Source organism: Peromyscus maniculatus, chromosome 3, assembly GCF_049852395.1.
Source record: "Peromyscus maniculatus bairdii isolate BWxNUB_F1_BW_parent chromosome 3, HU_Pman_BW_mat_3.1, whole genome shotgun sequence".
NCBI lineage: Eukaryota > Metazoa > Chordata > Mammalia > Rodentia > Cricetidae > Peromyscus > Peromyscus maniculatus.
In genome coordinates, this window is record NC_134854.1 from 56,282,998 (window position 1) to 56,306,514 (window position 23,517).

Consider the following 23,517-nt stretch of genomic DNA (forward strand, 5'->3'; position numbering starts at 1 on the left):
TTGAAGGCATGTGCCACCACACGTGTTCAGCAATTCTGTACTTTTAATTTTATCCACTTGTCTGTTATATATTCTCATGGAAAAATAGTTCCAAACTGTCTAAATAACTGTCAGTTTACAGTAAAATTAGAAAGGAGATATGAGTCCTTAATTTGATTTTTTAATTTTTTTACTTTTTGCTACTCAGTGTTTCTTGAGTTTCCATATAAATCTTAGGGTTGATATGTCAAGTTTTAGAAAGCAATTAGTTGGCATTCTAATGAGAATTGAGTTTTGTTCTAGTCTACTCTCTGCTGCTGTATATCTATTTCAAAGCTGCACAGTTACCTCCATAGTCTAAACCCTTGAGACACTTCCAAATACTGCTGACAGTGACAGTTGCTAGAGAATTAACATGGAGATTACACTTCTGTGCCACGTAAAACAAGAACCAATGCACCAAATTAAACCAACATCTGACTCATCATAGGAAAAAGCCTTTCACTATGAAGGCTTATTTGTAAAATTAGAACAGGCAATGGATTCACGGATATGTAAACATCAACACAGAAAAGAAGCAGAACACATAAAAATTGCCTGGAAACAAACTATAGTAAAGGACATCTAAAAATGCCTTAAAGCAGTGGTTCTCAACCTTCCTAATGCTATGACCCTTTCATACAGTTCCTTATATTGTGGTGACCCTCAACCATAAAATTATTTTATTGCAGCCAGGAGGTGGTGGCACACGCCTTTAATCCTAGCACTTGGGAGGCAGAGCCTGGTGAATCTCTGTGAGTTTGAAGCCAGCCTGGTCTACAGAATGAGATTCAGGAAAGGCACCAAAACTACACAGAGAAACCCTGTCTTGAAAAACAAAACAAATAAACAAACAAACAAAACCCCAAAAACAAAAAAAGAAAAAAAATATTTTATTGCTATTTCATAACTGTAATTTTGCTACTGTTATGAATTGTGATTTAAATATCTGATATGCAGAATATCTGATATGCAACCTCTGTAAAAGGGTCATTTGACTCCAAAGGAGTCAAGACCCATATGTTGAGAGGAATTAAAATAATGATCCTGAGGAAATTCAATAAGATGTGAGAAAATAGACGATTCAGGAAAATGAAGGAAACAATTCATGGTCTCACCAAAAAACTCAACACAATTAAGATATTAAAAAGAACCAAACAAATATTGAAGCTAAATGACTCAAATGAAATAAATCTTAAAGCCTCAACAACAAACGAGGTTAAGATGAATTTAATTTTAATTGATTTCTAGAAATAGTAAAAAGCAGAGATTTTTTTTATTATTGCCCCATGCCTATATCTATCTATATTTGTACCTGTACCTGTATCTCTATCTACACCTCCATCATCTCTATAGCTCTATCCGTATTTCCAGTTTTCCAAGCACCTGTTTTTTGTTTTGTTTTGTTTTAATGAAGATCATTTTTTTCGTGGGTGTGTTCTTGGTACCTTTGTAAAAAAAAACTCAGTTAGCTGTGAGTAGATGGATTTCTGGGTCACCTCTGATTCTGACCGTGCCACCCGTTTGTTTCGTAGTGCTCAAACTCAGGGCCTTGCACGGGTAAGCCAGCTACTTCCCCAGGTCTACTATGTTGTTTTGCTTACTGCAACTTCGTAGTTTATCTTGAAATCAAGTTTTGTGATATTTTAAGCTCTGTTCTAAACACATTAATAAGGTACCAATTAAATTATGGTTCATTTACTTAATGAAATCTAACATAACAATCATAAAATATTGGTCTATATGAGCAAATATAGAAAGACTTTCACAATAGACAATTGTGTATACAACTGGGCTGAAGAAAAGCCCCCCTTTTTTTGTTTTGTTTATCTACATGGCACACTGGATGTCTAGCTTTGACTCTTGGCTAAGAAAAGGACAGAAACATTAGTAGATGAACTGTTTAAGGTTTTAGGCTGCTCTGGTAACCCCCAAAAGTTTATAAACTGATGGCTTTCATTTGGCAGTACATTTAAACACACTGTTTTAACCACATGATAGGAGAGGCACAAAATTTAGTTTTGATTTGCCTTAGTTTCTGAGGCAGAGTGATTCACTGCATACATGTTGTTTTAATCAGAAGTCTCAGTCTCTCTCTCTCTCTCTCTCTCTCTCTCTCCCTCCCTCCCTCCCTCCCTCCCTCTCTCTCTCTCTGTGTGTGTGTGTGTGTGTGTGTGTGTGTGTGTGTGTGTGTGTGTGCATGTGTGTTTGTGTGTGTGTGAATAAAGACTCTGGGAAGCTTGTACCAGGATGTCTTCTGGGCTTTTTTTTTTTTTTTTTTTCGAGACAGGGTTTCTCTGTGTAGCTTTGCGCCTTTCCTGGAGCTCGCGCCGTAGACCAAGCTGGCTTCGAACTCACAAAGATCCATCTGCCTCTGCCTCCCGAGTGCTGGGATTAAAGGCATGCGCCACCACCGCCCGGCTGCCTCTTTGTTTTGCTATACCATTCTTCTAACTTTAAATAAAAGCAATCTACAAGCGAAATTGTTTAGTCTTTCATGTCCTATCAAATATTTAATCTTGTTTTAAAAAGCAATCTCAAAGGAATGTATAAGACCGTGGAAAAGACTTTCTGAAATGACAGCATGTAGCAAAAGCTGTTCAAGACAGCTAGGAGCTAATTTACAATTCTTCCTACATAAAGAATGTAGTAGATGTTGCAGTTTGATAACCTGCACAACCTGCAAATATTATAGGACACAGACTGAACAAAACAACATGGCACAGCCATTACCAAAGCTCTCACCCTGCATGATTCTACCATGCAGAGTGTGTCACTAGTAACAGCAAAACTTCCACCATGACTCTAGGGATCTTGGGAAAGCAGTGCTGAGAAAGGCTGCATTTGCACCTGCATTGTGGAGTGTTTGTACCTTCATTCATAGGGGACGCTGGGTTCATAAAGCTCAAAGTCTATTTAACACGCAAGACACCTGAAACATGGCACCAGAGAATCTAACTATTGGTGAAAACAGGAGTTTAGTAACGCACGCATGCATGCATGCACGCACGCACACACACGCACACACACACTTGGAATTGGTACCTGAAAGCATAAAACTGGGAGTGTATCAAGTAATCAGGGTGTAGAGACATTCTCCATCCTGAGGCACGGATGTCAATCACTAAGGGCTAAATGGAGGTTGAAAATTAAGTACTATAAATTGCTATGGGATGGTCTATATGTCAAATTGCTCTGATTGGTCAATAAATAAAACACTGATTGGCCAGTGGCCAGGCAGGAAGTAGGTGGGGCAAGGAGAGAGGAGAATTCTGGGAAGCAGACGGCTGAGGCAGAGACACACTGCCAGCTGCCGCCATGACCAGCAGCATGTGAAGACACCGGTAAGCCACCAGCCACGTGGCAAGGTATAGATTTATGGAAATGGATTAATTTAAGCTATAAGAACAGTTAGCAAGAAGCCTGCCACAGCCATACAGTTTGTAAGCAATATAAGTCTCTGTGTTTACTTGGTTGGGTCTGAGCGGCTGTGGGACTGGCGGGTGACAAAGATTTGTCCTGACTGTGGGCAAGGCAGAAAAACTCTAGCTACAATAAATGTAAGAACAGGATGCACCAAAGATGTGAGGCAAGCAGTTCTCTGTAAGTTCAAGGCCAAAGTGAGTTCCAGGACAGGCTCCAAAAGCTACACAGAGAAACCCTATCCCCCAAAAATCATTCACATACTGTGAAAATGTGTTGCTCTCACTGTTAATAGAAAACTGATTGGCCAATAGCTAGGCAGGATTTTTGGGCAGAGAGAACACTGGGAAGAATTTGGGCGGAGTCTGAGGAGTCTCAAGCCAAACGAAGAACCAACATGGGAATTTCATAGATGAGGTAAATGAGCCCTGGGGTAACACACAGATGAACAGAAAGGGGTTAATTTAAGTTGTTAGGCTGGAGAAAAGCCTAAGCTATTGGCTGATCATTTATAATTAATAAGTCTCTGAGTGGTTATTTGGGAGCAGCTGCCTACACATGCCTACAAAAAACTCCACCTACAAATGGCACCCACCATTGGGCAATGTAGATTCACATAAAACCTGAGAAAGCTTTAAAAGGTTCTAAACACACAGAAACAGAGCCAAACGTGGCTTCCTAGTCTCATGTCTCTCATATCAGCCACAGTACAGAGATGCATCTCCTGGCAGCTGCCTCTGGGAGGAGTCAGCTGCCAGCCACCAGGCACTAAGCTAAGCTGCACAAATGGCTGCTAACATAGCAGTTAGGATTCACCTGAGGCAATCAAAGAACAATTCAGATGCTCGGTAAAGACAGATCAAGATGGAAAAAAAAAATCTCTAACTGGGTTACAATGTGTTTAAAATATACATAAGCCTGAGAGAGAGAAAAGTATATACAGTCACAGATTAAAAAATAGTTTAAAAATAATAAAGTCCTTAAAAAGGAGTGAAGTAAAATAAAAATAAAAAACATATAATAAGCCACATAAACATGGGAAATAAACAGAGAATCTGGATTCTGTATATTATTGTGTTGTCTTTAGATTTTCTGATTGCTAATAAAGACACAACACATTGGATTATGAAAACTGATAGATTAAACAACCATATTTTAAAATGTCTTGACTTCAAAATGGAAGTCAGAAGATATGTTACTTTGGAGAAGAGGTTATGCGTTTATTTCCACAAGAAATGATAAGCTGTGGATTCATTCTAGGTTGATATGGATCAGGTTTGGTCAAGGAAGACCCCCTGAAAATCCTGGCTACATAAAGAAATAAACCTAAAAGAACAACAGAACACTTAACGCATATTATATCTACTCAAACATAAAACAAAAAATCATCTTTGACTAACTTGTGTACAATGCACAGTCTATACTTGTATTAATATAGATACATATGTTACTTTTAAAAGTTTATGTGTTTTCAGAATAAGGGGACCAGACACCAATGAAAACAAATGGCCCAGGTGATCCAGCATCTCAAAATACCTCTGTTGTAGTCTCCTCAGAGTTCTGCATCCAGAACAGCTTCAAGGCTGCTGGCTGAGATGGTCCAGCCTCACAGACTACTGCAGCCCAGACTTAACTATTATCCTGAATTTTCTCAGGGTCCTCCAAGGATGCTAGTACCCCCAGAAAACAGGAAGTAGTTTAGAGAAAACAACTACATTCCCAAAAGATGGGTTATGAATGTTGTTATCATTAAAGAGGGTTGGTTATAAGTTGTTAATTTGTCACAGTCAGAAAAAAAAAGCTAAACAAAAGAGTTAAATTCAAAGACCCCTTTCTAAAGGAAAAAAGGATAGATTATCCAAAAACAACTATTAATCTCAAAATATTTTACAGCCAGATGTCCATGTCATTAGGTATCATTACACCCTTCTGGGTCTTTGATGTAATTAAAGACTAAATAGTTAAACTTATAGTTTTCCTTAGTCTTGTTAAGCATAAAACTTTAGACTTACAAAGATTAAGTACAGTATTTTATCCAATTTTGCCAAATACAAATGGGATACTTATTGTAACTATGATTCTTACCTGATAACTGTTTTTGTTATAGGTTTACTATATTAAGGTTAAAACCTTCCTTTTTAGACAAAAAGGGGGAAATGCTGTGAAATAATCCTTTTGTACACTGTGAAAATGTGTTGTTCTCATTGTTAATAAAAAGTTGATTGGCTGATAGCTAGGCAGGATTTTTCGGGCAGAGTGAACACTGGGAAGAAGGGCAGAGTCTGGAGTTGCAAGCCAGACACAAAACAAGCAACACTGAATTTCATAGATGAGGTAAATGAGCCTTGGGGCAGTGTATAGATTAACAGAAATGGGTTAATTTAAGTTGAAAGAGCTGGCTGGAGACAAGCTAAGCAATTGGCTGAGCATTTATAAGTAATAAATTTTTGTGTGGTTATTTGAGGAGTGGCTGCTGGGACACAGAAAAATACCACCTACAGGCAGGTCTTTGAGTTCTGAGTTTGAGGCCAACCTGGTCTACAGAGTGAGTTCCAGGATGGCCAGGGCTATGCAGAGAAGCCCTGTCTTGAAAAACCAAAACCAAAACAACAACAACAAAAAATCAACAAACAAAAAACTTTCTGAGTGGCATTTAACTTCAGTAGGCACTGTAATAATTACAGAGTTTTAAATTTTATCCACCACTAATACTTTATTAGAGTTCTACATGGTAATAGCATATGTGGACTCGACAATCAACAAGAGAAAAATAGCAGTGGGAAGGTGCAGAGCAATGAGGATTTTTTGACTGTCTTTATTCCACTGTCTTTGACTATGGACATTAAGTCTATGAGCTCTTTCTAGGATACTAGAAAATGAATTTGGGAATGCACACATAAAGAAAGAAACAAACAAAAAATACACTTAAATAAGCCTACAGCCCATCCGTGTCCACTGAAGAAAAGAAACAAGAAGTGGGAAAAAAGGCAAAGACAAAGGGGTTTAAGGAGTTAGATAATCAAAGAGGAACAGAAATGGCAACAAGAGAAAGACAAGCATCAGCAAAGATACACTGAGAAGAAAAGAGACTGAGGGCAAGGATGGAGGTACAAAAGTGAGTGAGACTACAGTTCACAAGTATTGACACTGGTAAAGGCCCCGTATGTCTGACTAGGAAGTCATATCTTTTGGAACTGTTCGGAGCTAATATAGATCTGGGACTTCTGTTTATTTGAAATAGGAACCAGTGATATACAACCTAGGGTGGCCTTGAACTTACAATCCTCTGCCTCAGCCTCCTGTGTGCTGGAATGACAGGTATGTACCACTATGCCCAGTTCTGGCATACATTTTAAATCCTTCTATTTAAGCACAGTGAAATGTGAAGAGTCTGAGTTCTGTATGATATTGTGTTGTCTGAACTACAATGTCCATAAGTATAAAATGCATACCAGATTTGGATGACTCTGAGCAAAAAGATAGTGAAATATTTTTATATACTTCAATTAAATGGACTATTATTTTAAAATTAATTCCACTTTTAAAGCTGTATAGCTAGTAGGAAATTTTTGTATATACATATGGCTTATGTTATACTTCTGGAATGCAGTTGTTAGATCATTAGTCTCCTCATTAACATCAGACTAATAAAATAAATTTGCTAATGTCTGAATTCCCCAAACTTCTAGAAACATACCAATATGCTGGACTTTTTCATCAATGACCTCACAGTGGTATGGCCACCGTGTCGGGCTCAATGGACCAGAAGAAGAGACACCATATAAATCCCTTGGTTCACGAAGGCGTGGTACCCATCTTCCTAACCTATACTCCAATAAAATCTGTGTAGTTCGAGGGAAGAATGGGTCACCAATAGCATCAGCTGAAAAAAGATTGAAACACAATCATGAGTGACTACAAGGAAATCCCTAATTCCTACATGTTTCACATAGTTCTTTTCATTTTAATCTACTAAATTTATACGTATTTATAGATATATTAACTATTTAATAATTCACAACATTCTAAATATCGAAGTGAAATTTTGTGACAACTGATCTTCATAATAGCTAAAAATGTTTGTTAACATATATAGTATCATTTATAATGATTTCTTACCAATACTTTAAAAATGTCTGTTTCTTGCAGCTTCCCTAGCAGATCATCTAAATTTGACTTTTAAATGTGTGTGTGAGAGCCTATGGAGTCCAGAGGACCTTTGTTTTGGTTTCATCCTCAAGAACACTGTCCACCTACACTGAGACAGGGTCTCTCACTGGCCCAGAACCCGCCAATTAGGCTGGACTGGCTTTCCAGGGAGCCTACAGATCTTTCTGTCTCACAGACCTCTCCTTTGCTGGGATTACAGGAGCAAACCACTATGCCAGGCATCATTATGGTTTGAACTCTGGTCCTCATATTTGTGAAGCAAGTACTTTACCGAATGATCTATTTCTCCAAGCCCTATATTTGACTTCTTAACCATACTAATTGTCCAGTGCGTTAAATATAGTCATTGACTATAACTTCACCACTTATTGGAACTGCATTCCTAAAGGTTGCTAGTGTTCTCTTAGTCATAAGCTTTTCACTGTGTGACCCAACCTCAGGAGTGTGGTTCATACAGTTATCATGGGCCTACCCTCTCAGCAGCCAGTGCAGTGGCCCTTTCTCTGTCAGTGTGTAATTGTATGGCATCGGTTTGATGTGAAATTCTAAGTTTATTTTCCTTCTTTTATATAACTATTGAACCTGTGAACTAACCTGGACATTCCACTAGGATCCACCTAAGTTCTCTGCTCCACTTTAAACAATCAAATCTTTGCTTTGCTTATGAAGTCACTCTTTAAGTCATTCCCTTATTTGTAGCTTAGATAGTATTTCCAAACCCTTTCTGGTTTTAAGCACCCAATTTGTGGATCGTTGTTGCTCAAATCATCTCCTTAAATGTGTCAAAATTACATTTTAATAGGATTTACCCAAATTGGACCACCTTAAACATATGACTGTGACTTTATTTAATATGTATCACAGATAAATATCTACATTGATCCTTTAGAATTATTTTGATATGGCTATAAGAATTCATCTGTGGCTCTTTACTACTTATATCTTCACTTGTAGAAGCTTTTCTTATAGTGCATAGTACAATATATACCTTGAATACAATGTGATGTGATTTAATTAATAATTTTCCTATTGTTGGATATTCAGATTGTTTCTAACTTTTGACTCAATTAGAAAGAGAGTCTGAAGAAATACTTGTCCTATACCAAATACATATACATAAACCAAAATATCACATTTAAAGGGATGGAGAGATGGGATTTAGTACATGATAAAATTAACATGTCTAACATGTGGTAAAGGTGTCATTTGAAATCAATGATAAAAATTGACAAATTTCAATAAAAATTACTGCAGAATACAAAATGACACTCTTGCTATTTATATATTAGAAAATAAAGCCTACTCATGTGAGAAACTAAATATCAAAATTCAGATTAACACAGACAAGTACTTAAGATTTTTTTGATGAGTATACTCATGACCCTGGAGTAGAGTATTTTGTAATTTGAATAAGATAAAAATAAAGAGCCATAGATGAATACTGATAAACACAACCACACCAAAATAATTATAAATGATGGAAGCAACATAAGCAAAAATCAAAAAATTACCATGAATGGGCAATTCATAAAAAGGAATATAGACAATTCTCAATTTCTCTGACAATATACCAGTTAAAACAAGGAGTTACATCCTGTTTTCCATTAGATGGCAAAGCTAAAAAAACAAAAACAAAATAAACAAAAAACCAAATGGGTAGCAGAGAAGCATCCACAGAACAGTGCTATATAATTTCTACTACTATAGTATATGTATATAGATACATATATACACACACACTTTATATATGCACATAAAATACACATGTATGTATATACACATATATACACTTGTAAAGAGAAAAATCTAGAAAAATACATACTATGCTGGTTGGTGTTTGTCAACTCAACACAAAGCTAGATATTTGGGAAGATGGAATCCTTAGAAAATGCCTCCACGACACTGGTAAGTAGGCAAGTCTGTGGAGTATTTTCTTGATTAATGATTGATGGAAGAGGGCCCAGCTCACTGGTGGAGTTGCCATCACTGGGCAAGTGGTCCTGGATGGTATAAGAAAGCAAGCTCAGCAAGCCAGGAAACAACATTCCTCCACGGCTTCTGCTTTGGTTGCTGCCTCTAGCTCAGTTCCTAGAGTTCCTCCCTGACTTCCCTTAGTAATGGAGTGTGACCTGAAAGTAATAGATGAAATAAACCCTTTCCTTCCCAAGCTGCCTTTAGTCATGGTATTGTCACAGCAACAGAAACCCTAGCAATGACACATACCAACTTAAGAAGAGTATCTTAAAAGGGAAGATTTGTTTTAGAATGGTGGTAAAAGACAAGTGAAAAGGCTTTAACATCAGTATTGGACTGTGTTAGATATGTAAATATTTACCGGAAATATTTTACAATTTGTCAGTACAACTATAAATGTTTACATTTTAAAAAATTCAGAATAAATCAAGATGCCCACACACATATATAAATACTTGAAAATGAATAACCTTATTTTTAAAACTACTATCCAACTATATATTACTGAAATAAATATGTATTTCTAATACTTTATGTTTGTTATAGCTTATGCCTTTAAAGAACAGTTCTATTTTTTGAATAAAATGAAAAGGTAACTCCTTATGTTGAACAGTCCTTCACAAATAATCACTGCTTTCATTTAATTTCATTCATTACTTTCTAATATTAACCAGGGTTACTTTAAAACCATCTTGAAAAGTTAAAACTCCAAAGTGGATATATTTCTTCCTCCCTACCCACCAAAATAAGCACTGTTCTACTAAATCTGGATTTTTTTTTTCAGTTTCCTTCTACTACTTTTTATCCACTCAAGGTTTCATGATAAAGGAAGTTTGAAAAGACAAATAAGATGAGTTCAAACCTGCTAGTATTGTACACTGATGAATATCACCACTTACAAATTTCATGAATGTATCCACATCCTGAAACAAAAGAAGTTTAAAATTGAAGAGCCAATAATATCAAAATCCAGAGTTTTGTTTAACATCTACTTGAGTACTTGGGATTGTCTTTAATAAATGGAAGACTCCAACAATTATTTGCGTAACTGGCCCCAAAGCAGTAGTTCCAATCCACTGGAACCTTAAAATTTGCATCTTTATTTCTCTTCTTCCACAGGGTACGGCCATGATAATGACTGCAGAGAAGGAATAAAGCTTAAAGATCCTGAAAACCCTTGGAAAAACAACTGGAGAACGAGAACACAAAAACACAGAAAGTTATGGACTTAGAGAACTATATATCGTTTGAATGATTTGGGGACTTTAAATATATTATAATTTATTCTTTTAAAAGGACCTCTCTTAGCACAGGTTGTAGGACCAGCTACAGGTTTACAAACACTACACCCATCCTCTTCCTTCTCTACTCTCCACATCCTTCCCCTGTTATTAGAGAGGCACATTCCCACACTGGGGAAACACGAGAGCACTGGCGGGAAGACCACCAGTGGTCCTAGGAGGGTGCATATTATGCTGCAACATGATTAGCACATAAGGGAGTTAGGTAGATATGGATTGTAAAAATAAAACCCCTAATGATTACATATGTAAATTTAATAAAATCCAGAATAATCTTACCCAAGTATTTTCTCAAGAAAAATCCCTTTTTCCTATTTTAAAAAATGTTTTTAATTGAAATAGAATTAGATGTAAAATTTTACCCCCTTTCATCCCTCCCAACCCTTCCCATTCCCCCTCCACACTTTCAAGTTGCCAGCCTCTTCAAGAAAAATCAATTCTTTTTATTTCTTTCTAGCTAGGGTATATTACAAAATAAGTTTTTCAGTCAAGTTATTTTCTAACTTCCATGACAATGATTTCATCCTCCATTTTATTTTTACATCACATTATTTCTACAATGTTTTAATTGGGAATATATGATTTATAATACATTTTATCTCAAATTATGTAAAGGAAAAGAGAAAGACATACCGATTCATCGTCATCACTGATACTTCTGTCTGAATAGTCTTCCTCCTCTGAATCTTCTGACATGTCTTCAAATGTCTGCCTTGAACTTTCTTTTCTTATGTGGGGAGGCTGACAAAGTCCTAAGGAAATTATTTGACAGCTTTTCTTTTAAGCTAAGGTGTATATATCCTACATTAAATGAGTACTCCAAAACACATACAATTGTATTTAATTAACAGTGACAGATCTCTAAAAACTAAACTAATGATGATACAGGAAATTAATTACAATTTCAAAGATTTGAAGAAACTATCCACTACTACAGTAAAGACAAACCCCCTAAGTGGTTATCGAATACCAAATGGTTAGTTCTGTAAATATATACATACAAGCAATATTCAATAGACTTCTGCATGTTGCATTTATATATTTGCACACATGTAACAATAATAATGAAAAAGAAGCTATGAATCTGAGAGAGTTGGAAGACAGTAAATGATGTAATTATATTTTAACTAAATAAAAAAAATGAAGACACAAAGATGAGTACACAGGGAATGGGGAGGTGAATCTGGAAGGAGATGGAGGGACTAAATTTATATCCTGTTAATATGTTTTATGAACAAAAATAAAACTGAAAAAAGTCTGTTGAAAAAAATCATGTAAATAATTTAGTTGAAAAACTTTCACAGTGCATAGCCAAACCATTTACATTTTATATCTGTAATTAAACACTACATAGCAATAATAAATTCAGGATTATCCCCAGGCATTAAAAATTAGGCAGCAAGAAAAAGTATAATTATTCAGGCAATAAAATGTTGCAATACTTTAAAAACTTTTCTCTTCCTCCTTAACTTTCAATTGACCCAAAAGTTTCAGTGTCTACAACCTGAGTTTCTCTTTAATTTTGATCCTTACTGTATAGTCAATTACATCATTAGCATTGATGTACCTGAAGGTTCTGTTGGAGATGACCACGGCTGCTTTCTAGGCAAGCCTGCTACCAAGCAACGAAATGATCAAAAATCCCGGCCAAGATTTTACACTTTGGAGGGTACCAAAGGAATTGACCAATTTAACAACTACTGGTTTATGTTACCTATAAGAACAAGAGTTTAGGAGCGTGGGCTGCACGCAACGGACAAGACTTCACAGCCCTTGGTTTACAGAAGAGCGTGTTTGGGGGGCGCTGACCGCACAGAAGGCCTCGCAAGCTTCATCATAAACAACATCTGCAACCGAGACAGCTGTTCCTAGACGACATCTCAGAGTGACGCTGACGCTCTAGCCCCGGATGACAGCTCGAAATAGGGACAACCGGCCAGGCGCCCGGTCGCCGCCGGCTCCTTACGCGCACGGGTGAGGCGGGCTAGCGCTGGGGGCTGGAAGCTCGCGGCCGCCGGGCCACGCCTGAGGAGGACGCGAACGAGGAGCCGCGCGGCCGCGCCACGCCTTCTCCGAGGGCAGGAGCTCGGGGCCCGCGCCGAGCCGCCTCCGCGCTTACTTGGGCCCCGCGCCGCCCCGCGCTGAGGGGCGCATTTCCCGCGCTCCCCTGCCGCCCGCCTCGCTCCCTCGGCCTCTTCAAGCCAGCCAGGTCGTTCCACCCTTGCCGGGAGAGTACTTCAGGACGTGCCCCAGGCTCCCGGAGACCACGGGGCCGGAGGAAACACCATGGCAATTCAGCGGCCGCAGCCACGCCCTCCATGGAGAGCGGGCCGCTTGTTGCCATGGCGACGGCTGTACTCTCGCGAGACTTCGGGCAGCTCCAGGGATTGACAAAAGCGTGAGGCTTTTGGCGGGAGAGGGACGCTAGGGCGACGAGGGGAACTCTGGAGGTTTGGAGAGGTTTGGAGTGTTGCAGGCTGGAGAGAGGACTTAGCACTGGGGAAGGCGGGACAACAGTTTGTCCCGAGTGACAGCAAATTTGTTTGCTGGGTCCCTGCGCAGAGAAGGCAGTAGAACATGCTGTTTAAGGCTTGTGTCTTGAGGCTCGCTTGACTTCTAACAGCCTGACCGTGGGCAAGTTAATTAATTTTCTGGACTAAACTTTCTTCATCCAGAAAAAGAATGCAGTAATTGTACTTGGAGTTAAAAGGTTGATTTCCATTCTGCATAATTGTAATCCGTCCTTAGCCTGGAAATGAGACTTAAATGCTTGATTTGGAGGAGTCATGGTTATATGAGGGCAGACTCTCAGAAAGTCTCATTAAATTAGAAATTCTTTGTTAGCCAACATTTTACACGCAAAAAAAAAAAAAATTTAAAAAACCTTATTTAAGTCAATGAGCTATCCTATAACAGACATTAAGAGGGTTTTTTTTGCATACATCTCATCCTGATTTATTAGTCATCTTTAAATTTGGTGGATAATAGAGTTGGAACAATTTTCCAAGTAGAGTTAAAAACCCATAAAGACAAAGAACGAATAGGTGTTTGATGCCCTCATGGGCCACATTATATGCTCTCAGACTTGTAATATTGTGGAAACAGGGGTAATAGGCTTGAAAAGTGAAATAAAGACAAAGCGCTTTTATTTAAGCATGGGTTAGCATCTCGAGATTTGGTAAGTTTCTGAAAATGTGTTTGGGTCAGCAATCCAAAAGCTTGGGACTTAGTGGTTTTTTGGACATTGACCTGAGGAAATAAAGTGTACCATAGATCATGATCATTTGAAAATTAGTCTTCATAGTTAGGTGAGCTCGGTTTTTATGTCATATGTACATCACTAAAGGTGACCTGCTCAGAAAATCTTTACTGTGGTTTGAGGGTAATCTCAAAGGTCCAGGTGCTGAAATTTACTCGCCATTGCGAAATTGTAAGGACAGAACTTAACCCTACTTGTGTTTATATGTGGGGCCATTCAAAGGCCATCAAGGTGGGCTCCTCATAATTAATACTTAGTGGCTTTATAAGAGAGACCAGAGGAGACATGCTTCCTTTTTCTGAACTCTGCCAGCAAGACCATCACCAAATGTGTTCCCTTGACCTGCATCTCTAGAACCATAGCCAAACTGGACGGTTTTTCTTTAAACTTACACAGCCAGTGGTATTGTGCTATTAGAAACAGTAAATGGGCAAAGACAGTCTTTATATATGGAATCTATTTCTTTCCTGTTGGATTTTAGTCATGGGTAAAGGCCATAGACTGTCAGGTTCACAAGACGAAGCTCTAAGAAATGACGCAACCAGGTATGGAAGAGGCAAAGACAGGAGTTAAATTATATCTATATCTACATTTATATGCCCATATATGCACATTAGCATAATGTCAACAATCTTTATAGAGAAGAGTGATGTTAGTGCATCAGAGAATGACTGAGAAATTCAGCCAGACTTTGAGAATCACATTCATTCACTATGTACCCGATCTTGACTGGTTAGTTCACATCACAGACTATTGGCAGTACAAGGCGATTGCAGGGAGCAGAAGAGTTTTTCATGGAATTACATTCTAGTGGGAAAAAAGCAGAGAAAGCAATAGAACCATGCAGATGAAAATCGCTAGGAAGAGAAGTAAAGAACATAGCAAGTGCCGCAGGTGAGTGGCATGGCAGTGTAGTTCTTTCGGATGATCACCTCTGCCCAGGCGGTGTTTGAACAGGAGAATAAGCCATGGGGATGACTAGAGAAGACCTTGCTGATGGGGAAAAGGCAGCAAGTACAGAGGCTATGAAAGAACCTAGCTGGGGCTAGTGTCATTTGAAAGATAAGTCATATGGATTTTCCTCTCCAATTAAATTTAAAATAGCTTTTGAAGCATCTTGCTTTAAAGGTTTTAAAAAATGAGTTTTAAAAATTATTTATATTGCATTTGTGGGAGGGCATGCATGGTACAATGCATGTGTGGAGATCAGGGGACCACTGGAAGGAGTCTGTTCTCTCCTTCCATGTGGGCCCTGGGATCGAACTCAGGTTGTGTGGCTTGGTGGTAAGTGCCTTTTCCCACTGATCTGTCTCCTAGTTTTACATTTTTAATTTAACAGTTTTTTTTAAATTGATTTCAGACAGTAGCACATGCTAGAAATTAAATTTTTTGCTCTTAAGTTAAAATGAAAATGAGGTCTGGAATAATCTCATGAAGACTTACTGAGTTTTGTTCCCTTCTCTGTGTGTGATCTCACCACCGAAAGCTACTGGACAGACTCATACAGCCAGTATGTACCTTTTCCGGAGGCACATGCAGCCTGAAGTAACTTTCCCTATTCTACTTTCCTAAAGCAGTAGCACTCACAATATTCAAAACAAAAAAAAACAAACAAACAAAAAAAACAAAGAATAAGAAGAAAGGAAAAGAAAACTAAAGCTGTACTACTGCGAAGGCATAATCTCCGGCATGGGCATCAGGAGGAAAATTCATTTTGGTAAAATGGCAAAAATGTAAGTTATGTTAGGAATATAACTTATTTTGAATAATTCATCATCTAGAATTTACTAAACACAGATCTAGATAAGAAAACAAAGTGACCAGAGCAATCATTCTTTGTGACATCATAAAGTTAGGTATCAGGGGGACTTAGAGGTCTTTTCACACAGGTTAGTTGATGAAGCCATTCTGGGAACGGGGAGCCAGAGGCTGGCCAGAATGCAGCCAGAGGTGCAGAGGCTGCCCCTTCCTTGCACTGTCTGGCTTTAGGATGATCCACTCAATGGCCAAACCCCTCAAAGTCTTCCCAAACCCAGATCTTGAGATCTGTCCCACCCAGCAGCTAACCAAGACTCAACTTAAGGATCATTCCATAAACTTGCCTTCATTATGTTCTTCTCTTTTCCCTTCAAGAGTCTTTGCCTCTTGTTGGTTTGGGATTAAGACATCCCAGGGCCAAAAGGACAAAGGTCTCTTTACCTGGTCAAGTTACTGCGTACAGGGTTGGTCTCACACGCTTGTCTGTGGACTTCCTGAGGAGAGCAACTTCTTCAGGCCTCCTCTCCCCATCTGCACACACAATGAGCTCTCTTCAAGGCACAGTTATTATCTGGCAATCTCATGTGCCAGAGTGGGGAGTGTAGTAATTAAGAGTGTGGGTTTAGGAATCTATTACTAGTGGTCAAATATTCTATGACTTAACAGCTCACTGACTGTTGGCAAGTTTTAAAAGTTCTTTATGTTTCAATTAATTTACTTGCAAAATGGAGATAATAGACTAGTACCTCTCTTGTAGGATTACTGAGAGGCTTAAAAGGGTGAAGCGCACATCAAGTTCTAAGCAATTACCTCTATTTCACTCACGTAACATGAAGGACAAGTTCCAGCTGTTACTCTCTTCTGGCATTACACAGTGGTTTTCCAGGTATCCTGACATGGAACCAGTAGCATTAATGTTATTTGCTATTTTTTTAAGATGTAAATTCTCAGGCTCCACCCCAGACCTATAGAATCAGAAACTGGAGGGAATATCTGTTTCCACAAGTCTGGCAGGTGACCTGGTTGTAACCTCCATTTTGAGAGCCATTGGCACAGCAGGAGAGGTGTCGGCTCTGAAACTATGGTACCTAGTTGGGTGGCCTGAAATAAATTCTTTAACCGTTCTGTGCCACAGTTTCCTTGTAAACAGGAATATAATGTCACCTACCTAATAGTGTTATGAGCATTAAGTGTTGGTCTTAGTCAGTGCTCTCATTTGTCGTCACTGACAATGTTTGAAGCACATTCTCACACATTCCTAAGTGGGTGGGGGAAAGAGGAGGAGGGGGAGGAAGGTGGGGTGGAGGAGGAGGGGGAGGGGGAGGAAGAACTGGCTTCTCAAAGCAACATTTGCAAAACAGCAGAGCCACCATAGCATCAGAATCGTTGGAAATGCACTCTCAGGGACCTGTCCAGACCTATAATATGATGTGCATATTTTATAAAATATATTGAGTGTTCCTTAAAACAACATGCCGCAGCAAAAATTCTGCTATTAAATCTGAAGTGGAGTGAAGTAAGTGGTCAGTATTATCTGTGGAGCTGAGAATGGATGAGCTGACACACAAACTCTAAAGCTGGGAACAAGACAATGCCTCTTCCTGCCTCCAGCCTCCGAGTACCCCAGATCACAAGCTTGTGCTGGGCACCTAGCCTTTACTTTTATTTAGAAGGAGAATTTTTTAAATGTTCTCTCAGTTGTCTACCTCAGGACACTTTTGAGCATTTGGTTAGAAAATTCCCTGTAGAAAGAAATACTTTAAATCTGATCTGTGCCAAGCATGCTAACAATTACTCATAACCTCAGCACTTGAGAGGAGGAGGCAAGAAGGTCAAGAGTTCAGGGTCATTCTTGGCTTCATAATGAGTTCCAGGACAGCCTGGGCTACATGAAATCCTGTCTCAAAATGCTTTTTTCCTTTATAGAGTGAAACCAACACTCAATGTGAAGTGCAAGCACCTTGACATCCTCTTTATTATTATAGACACATTTCTCACAATCAGTAGAGCAAAGAAAAATGCATGAGGCAGAGATATTTGGAAGAATTCCATTTATTGTGGATGCATTTCACAATATATTTTTATTGCAGCGATCAGTCATCAGTGAAAAATACCAAGTGTTTATAATGTTTTTAACAATGGCAGATTCACAGAACACGCTATTCAACGTGCAGTTTCCTCTCTTAAAGATAACAGAGAGCTGTAATTGAACAAGTAAATGAGGAATTTGCTTTCCCAAAGATGAAATCCAAACAGAACAAAATTCTACCCTAAAACTCATGTCATCCAAATATTGGAATAAAATTTAGGATCAAGACATTCTTTCACAACTTTGAACTTTCTTAAAAGGAACAAAAACAAAAAAATCTAGATAATAGCTGTCAGAAGACCTCTGTTCAAAGCTCTAACACATGTTCTCTCACCATCAGCCTTAAATTGAACTTTGATCCATTTTACTCCAATGATGGAAGTCATTTCCACGGTGCACCATGTGCATTCTAGTTTATCTTATCATAGACTTGTGTCTACTCTGTCATGGGTAGATGACTTGTGTAGTCTTAGTGGCTTTCCTTCCTTTGGCCCAAGTTTGCTAAAAGCTAAGGAATCCAACTAACTCTTACTAATTCATGAGAAAAATAGACTTTTCAAGGCAGCAGTTTCCCCTCAAGCCAACCCTTCCCTCTTGATGGGAAATATGTGGGTTAGAAATGGTTATTTTGGAGGCTCTCCCAATGCAGAAGGAATGGAGACTAAGATAATTTGGGTTAAGTCAGCTGAGGTATGAGTTTGTACAATGACACTGTATGCATAGGATGGCCTATATAAGAACATTTTGTAAGATGCTGGAGTACTTTTCATTATCTACTAGGAAGAATGAAGACATGATGTCTTAATGGTGGAGTTCCTAAAGACCCCTGAGGGGGAAAGTAACACTATTAAAATTTACATACAGTTTTGAAATTTAAAGCTATTGTCAACTTAGGACAGTACCAACTGACTAATAGAGACAGAAGATTTTAATTTAAAAAGTCTGAGTACATAAAGATAGAAGCCCTGCCATGCCTTTGCTCACTTTACCTGTCTGCTTCTACACGAGGTAAAGTTGGTCTTTTTTTAGGCTACATGAATTCTGATTTGTGCAATACTGTCACCAAAATGCTTGGCTTTAAGTAGAGAAAGAATAAACCTTAGATATCATGTAGGTCACTTTTTGGGGAACTTCACTGTTACAAATAAGTAGGCCTTGAGCTTGGTCCAGATGGTAGACATAATAAAATTCACACTGGACTTCAAGACTGCCCTCAATTATAAACTAAATACTATGTCTTATAAGAAATTTCAACTGATTTTGACACTTCTAATCTCTTTTTCAAATACTTTTTTTCTTATAAGTCATTGGGCATTGAAAACATAGCTATATCTAACTTCCATGTTTCTACTGGCAAATATGAAATATTAATATAATATTGTGATTTAACCTCCAAAAGCTGTGATATTGGTTAGTTACAAGGACATACTACTAAATATAATAGTCTAGCACATTTAAGAGAAGTCTACCATTAGTGTGTCTGTATACATGTATGCACATACATTACATAGTTGTGTTATTTAAATGTGGTTCAGGCTACTATCACTACCAAAGAAATCCACAAAGCAATCAACCTGAAAAAAAAAATCAGTACCACTGTCAGCTAAAATAATCATCCAATTAGGTCTATGAATCAGCACATAAAAAAGCAATATCTCAACAGTACATCTTTTTTTTTAAAAAAGACAATCATTGCCCCATATCAGATCTGAAATGGGTTACTTTCAGATATTTTCAATTGCCTTCTTCAATAATTTCTTCCATGCTTTAGTCTAAAGTGCAGAAACATGATGTCTTTATTGAAACAAAACAAAACCTACGGTTCATTCCCCCCCCCCCCAGATACTGCATACATTCCTCAGATAATCTTAACCTCGAATTCCTTCTGTTGACTTCCAATGTGGTTGGTGTCACTGTACAGATGACAGTAGACAGTAGCGAGTCTATTTCACAGCATGAGTTTCTCTAGAAACAGGCTCCTCTGCAAAAGCAGTACTTTGACCATGAACATCTCTAGTTGTGATTATTAAATATAGTGAGCATATACATGGGTTTACTGGGATATTGGAAAATTTAAAAAAAAAAAGGGAAATGAACCCAATTTAGTAAATCAACATAAATATAAACAGAGCAATTAGCCCCCTACAACTGAGCTGGCCCAGCAAGACGTCTTGCAGTTGGGTTCTTTCTCCGATTGTTTCAAACCTGCTGAGAGAAGAGAACTTTAAATCACAGCCCACAGTGTTTCAGTAGGACAGATTTTGCCAGAAAAATAAACTAAAAAGACTCATGGTATGATAGGAGTAAATATAAGCAACATGAAAGGGAAGGGTACTACTGGCATTCTGTTCAAATGGGACCTCTCACTCCATCTTTATACTGATTTTTTGGTCACCTTTTCTTTCTCCTGGATGTTCCTTTCCTATGTTGACCTTCATCTTTTCTCAGGACACTCAAAGTCAAGATGGCTTTTAAGCTCTATCATGTGGACTGGGAATTTCCAGTGTTTTACATGACTGGTTAGCTCAGTCAAGGCCACATCAACATGTAATTATGACAGAGGGTATGCTTTTCCCTGCTTTTCTCCCATCTACCCCTAGCCATCTTTTTTTCCTTACCCCTCCCCACACACTGAGCCCTGAGACTTATCTGACCCTTAATCTATTCTTACCCATTCCTCTCCCCTTCATCCAGGTGCTAAAAGTCCCTGCTGAGGCAATAACATATTAATGTGTGACAGATTGCATTTTCAAAGTGCAGTGTATTTTCATTTCAAGGGAATGGTCACACAATAAGTAGGGAGTTTGATGTTTTGGAGCAGGAACCCCTCACCTGCTGGCTCATTAAATCAGCTAGGTCTAGAGTTTTACTATAACCACTGTAAGAGATCAGTGGGAGAGGCTAGCGAAGGAGGCATGGAGCATGAAATGCACCCCTCCACTTCGGACCACCATCCTGCACAATCCCAGGTGCACCCTCCATGCTGTCATGTATGTGAGAGGTGTCCTTTCAGTCCCACCATTCCAGAGTGGTTTTGCTCTATTTTCCATAGCCCGAATGTGACCACAGGGCCTCCGATACCTGTGACAGTAGATAGTCAACATCCCCTGCTCAGAAAGGAAGCTGCCATAATACTTGGACCACTACTTTGGAAGATATATATCTGTGCTTCCAGGATTTGAGTCTTAGGCCCACAAGTTCATTCTTTGTGTTTAAAAAAAAAAAAAAAAACATACTTCCCCTGCCACCAATAGAAAATTATGAAGGGAATATTACATTTTCTGCTGAATGTGCATTCTAAAACAATATGGATAATGGTTAAGAATGTAGGTTCAGAAGCCAGGCATGGTGGCAAATGCCTTTAATTCCAGCATTTGGGAGGCAGAGGCAGGTTGATCTCTGTGAGTTTGAGGCCACCCTGGTCTACAAAATGAGTTCCAGGACAGCCAGGGCTGTTACACAGAGAAACCCTGTCTATAAATAAATAAATAAATAAATAAATAAATAAATAAATAAATAAATAAATAAATAAATAAATAAATAATAAATAGAATGTAGGCTCAGAGCAGAGTGCTTGAGTATCAGTGTAGGTATTTTTTGAACATAAAAAGTTTTATTTTTGTTTTATGTTTGTGTTTTGACTGCATGCCTAGTGTCCTTGGAGGCTAGGAGAGGGTACCGATCCCTGGTACTGTAGTTACAGAGGTTTGTGAGCTGCTACGTGGGTGCCGGGAATCAAACCTGGGACATCTGCAGGAACAGCAAATGCTCTTAACAACTGAGCCGTCTTTCCTGCCCCTCAGCGCACATTGTCTAACAAGTTCCTTTACAAAAGTTATTTCATTTCTCAGTGCCTCATTTTCCTCAGCTATAAAATGGGAATAATCCTACCACTTGCCTCTCACAAGTAGCTGGAGGATCACATGAGACAGTAATGGTGCCTGCCAAACAGTAGCTGTTCCCTCAGTCTTGGGGGTTGGCAGTGGTGATCAGGTGATCAACACTGGGTCCTTTTTAGCATACTTGGCAATCATTTGGATAATGGGAGTATTTAGAAGTCACTTTGAGTAGAGAGGCTGGGCTGGTGGCTTTCACTGGATCAAAAGAGCAATCTATAACCGATGGAGAAGGTGGAGCGGCACACTTGGGCAGCTGCACCAGGTTGAAGAGAGTGCAGAATGCAGAAAAAGGGGACCTCCCTCCTCACTGCAGTGGATCGCAGTGGTCCTCTAGCTGCCTTCACGAAGCTCATTAGCCTGGAGTTTGCTGAAGAAGTCTCTATCCTAGGGTTCTACAGTACTTGGAAGCAGACTATTCTTACCTTATTACTGAGCTGAGTTCTCTTTCTAAATTTTCTCCTATTGGGGGACAGGCTGGATCTGTTTCTTGAAATGGGGAAAGGCCACAATTTGGAATGCATTACCTCCTTATACAACCAGCAGTACTGGTTATTCTCTGAGTGTGTTTTAAACACCACCCAGAGTGTGTTTCTGAAAAATATGCAAACCCCTTTCCTAGAGGACCAAGCATTCTTAGCCATTAGTCTTCACTGGATAGCATATTTTGTCTACTTAACATTTTTTTCCCATAGCCGCCTGAAGTCTGAGGCTGTGGGCATTGTCTCCTGGGAGAGTTCTAGAAATGGAGCCAATGAAGGCGACATACAATTTGTCCCAAGAGATTTGTTTTCCCCTAAATAACTGTGTAGCCAATCAGGGACCCTGCCAAGAAAGATAGCCCATGCTTATCCCCTATGGGCCTCTTGGCCAGCTTTTCCACAACTATGACAACTCTTCAGAAACTGTCTTACTGGAAACCATTCCGTGACTGAGCCATTGATGCTGTAAACCTGACAAACAGGCAGTGTCAATGACTTTGTAAATTGTCCTTTCTCTGAGCCACACACAAGACTTTTAGAAACTGATGGCCGTCCAAGCACAGATTTGTGAGTCAGCAATATTTCTCATTTGACCCCAGGACATCTTATTCCATGATTCATTAGGAAAAAAAAAATCAACTGCTGACACAGGAACCCCCCCCCCCAGGATATTACCTTAGTGGGGGAAGTGACCTTGTCCACGGATTGCTTTTCCCAGAGGTTTCGCTTGCCAGATACATCCCCTGGCCTCAAGTCCTAATGAAAGAAAACAGGAAAAAAAAAAGATGATAGGTGACCATTCATGATTTCTGGCTAAGCCTACGTAAGCTAGCTACCACACCTATTGTCCAAAATGGAAGAACCGCTAGCTTCTGATTTGTGAACAGACCTTGGCCTGTTTCATGAGAATGGGCTGGAAATGCAAACAGCATCTGGGTTCTTCACTAACAACTCTCTGGCTACAGACGTCCATGTTGCCTACCCAAGAGGCAGGCTGGAAGGTTAGAGTGCTTCTCAGGCCCACTGTGGCTTAGGGAGCGCACTTGGAAGCACCTGACCTCTGTAGTGCCTGCATGGAACTAGATTCTCCTGGCCCCCATAGTTCTGTGCTCTCTAATACATTCTTTGCTGGCTCCCATCTCCCCAG

At 39.1% G+C, this 23,517-nt stretch overlaps 2 protein-coding genes across 51 annotated transcripts in view; both read right to left on the reverse strand.

Annotated features, from left to right (window-relative positions):
• Agbl3 (AGBL carboxypeptidase 3) overlaps positions 1-12,740 on the reverse strand; it is a 104,338-nt gene extending 91,598 nt beyond the window's left edge. For 30 of the 36 annotated variants that reach the window (XR_013049755.1, XR_013049760.1, XR_013049771.1 and 27 more), the window contains exons 1-4: positions 12,454-12,593; positions 11,520-11,638; positions 10,448-10,508; positions 7,139-7,324 (exon numbers count right to left, since the gene is read on the reverse strand). Coding sequence is in view for 13 of the 36 variants with exons in the window: in XM_076566524.1 (XP_076422639.1) it covers positions 7,139-7,324; positions 10,448-10,508; positions 11,520-11,582 (310 nt within the window). In the remaining 23 variants the exon portion in view is untranslated. The other 6 variants (XR_013049757.1, XR_013049759.1, XM_042273036.2 and 3 more) reach the window with 1 other exon arrangement.
• A 5,197-nt stretch (positions 12,741-17,937) lies between these two features.
• The window catches only part of Cald1 (caldesmon 1), a 186,057-nt gene continuing 180,477 nt past the window's right edge, over positions 17,938-23,517 (reverse strand). For 8 of the 15 annotated variants that reach the window (XM_042273048.2, XM_076566529.1, XM_076566533.1 and 5 more), the window contains 2 exons: positions 23,046-23,126; positions 17,938-20,200 (listed from right to left, as the gene is read on the reverse strand). In XM_042273048.2, the coding sequence (XP_042128982.2) occupies positions 20,192-20,200; positions 23,046-23,126 (90 nt within the window). In that variant the 3' untranslated portion in view covers positions 17,938-20,191. The remainder of the gene's footprint in view (positions 20,201-23,045; positions 23,127-23,517) is intronic. The other 7 variants (XM_076566538.1, XM_076566531.1, XM_076566534.1 and 4 more) reach the window with 1 other exon arrangement.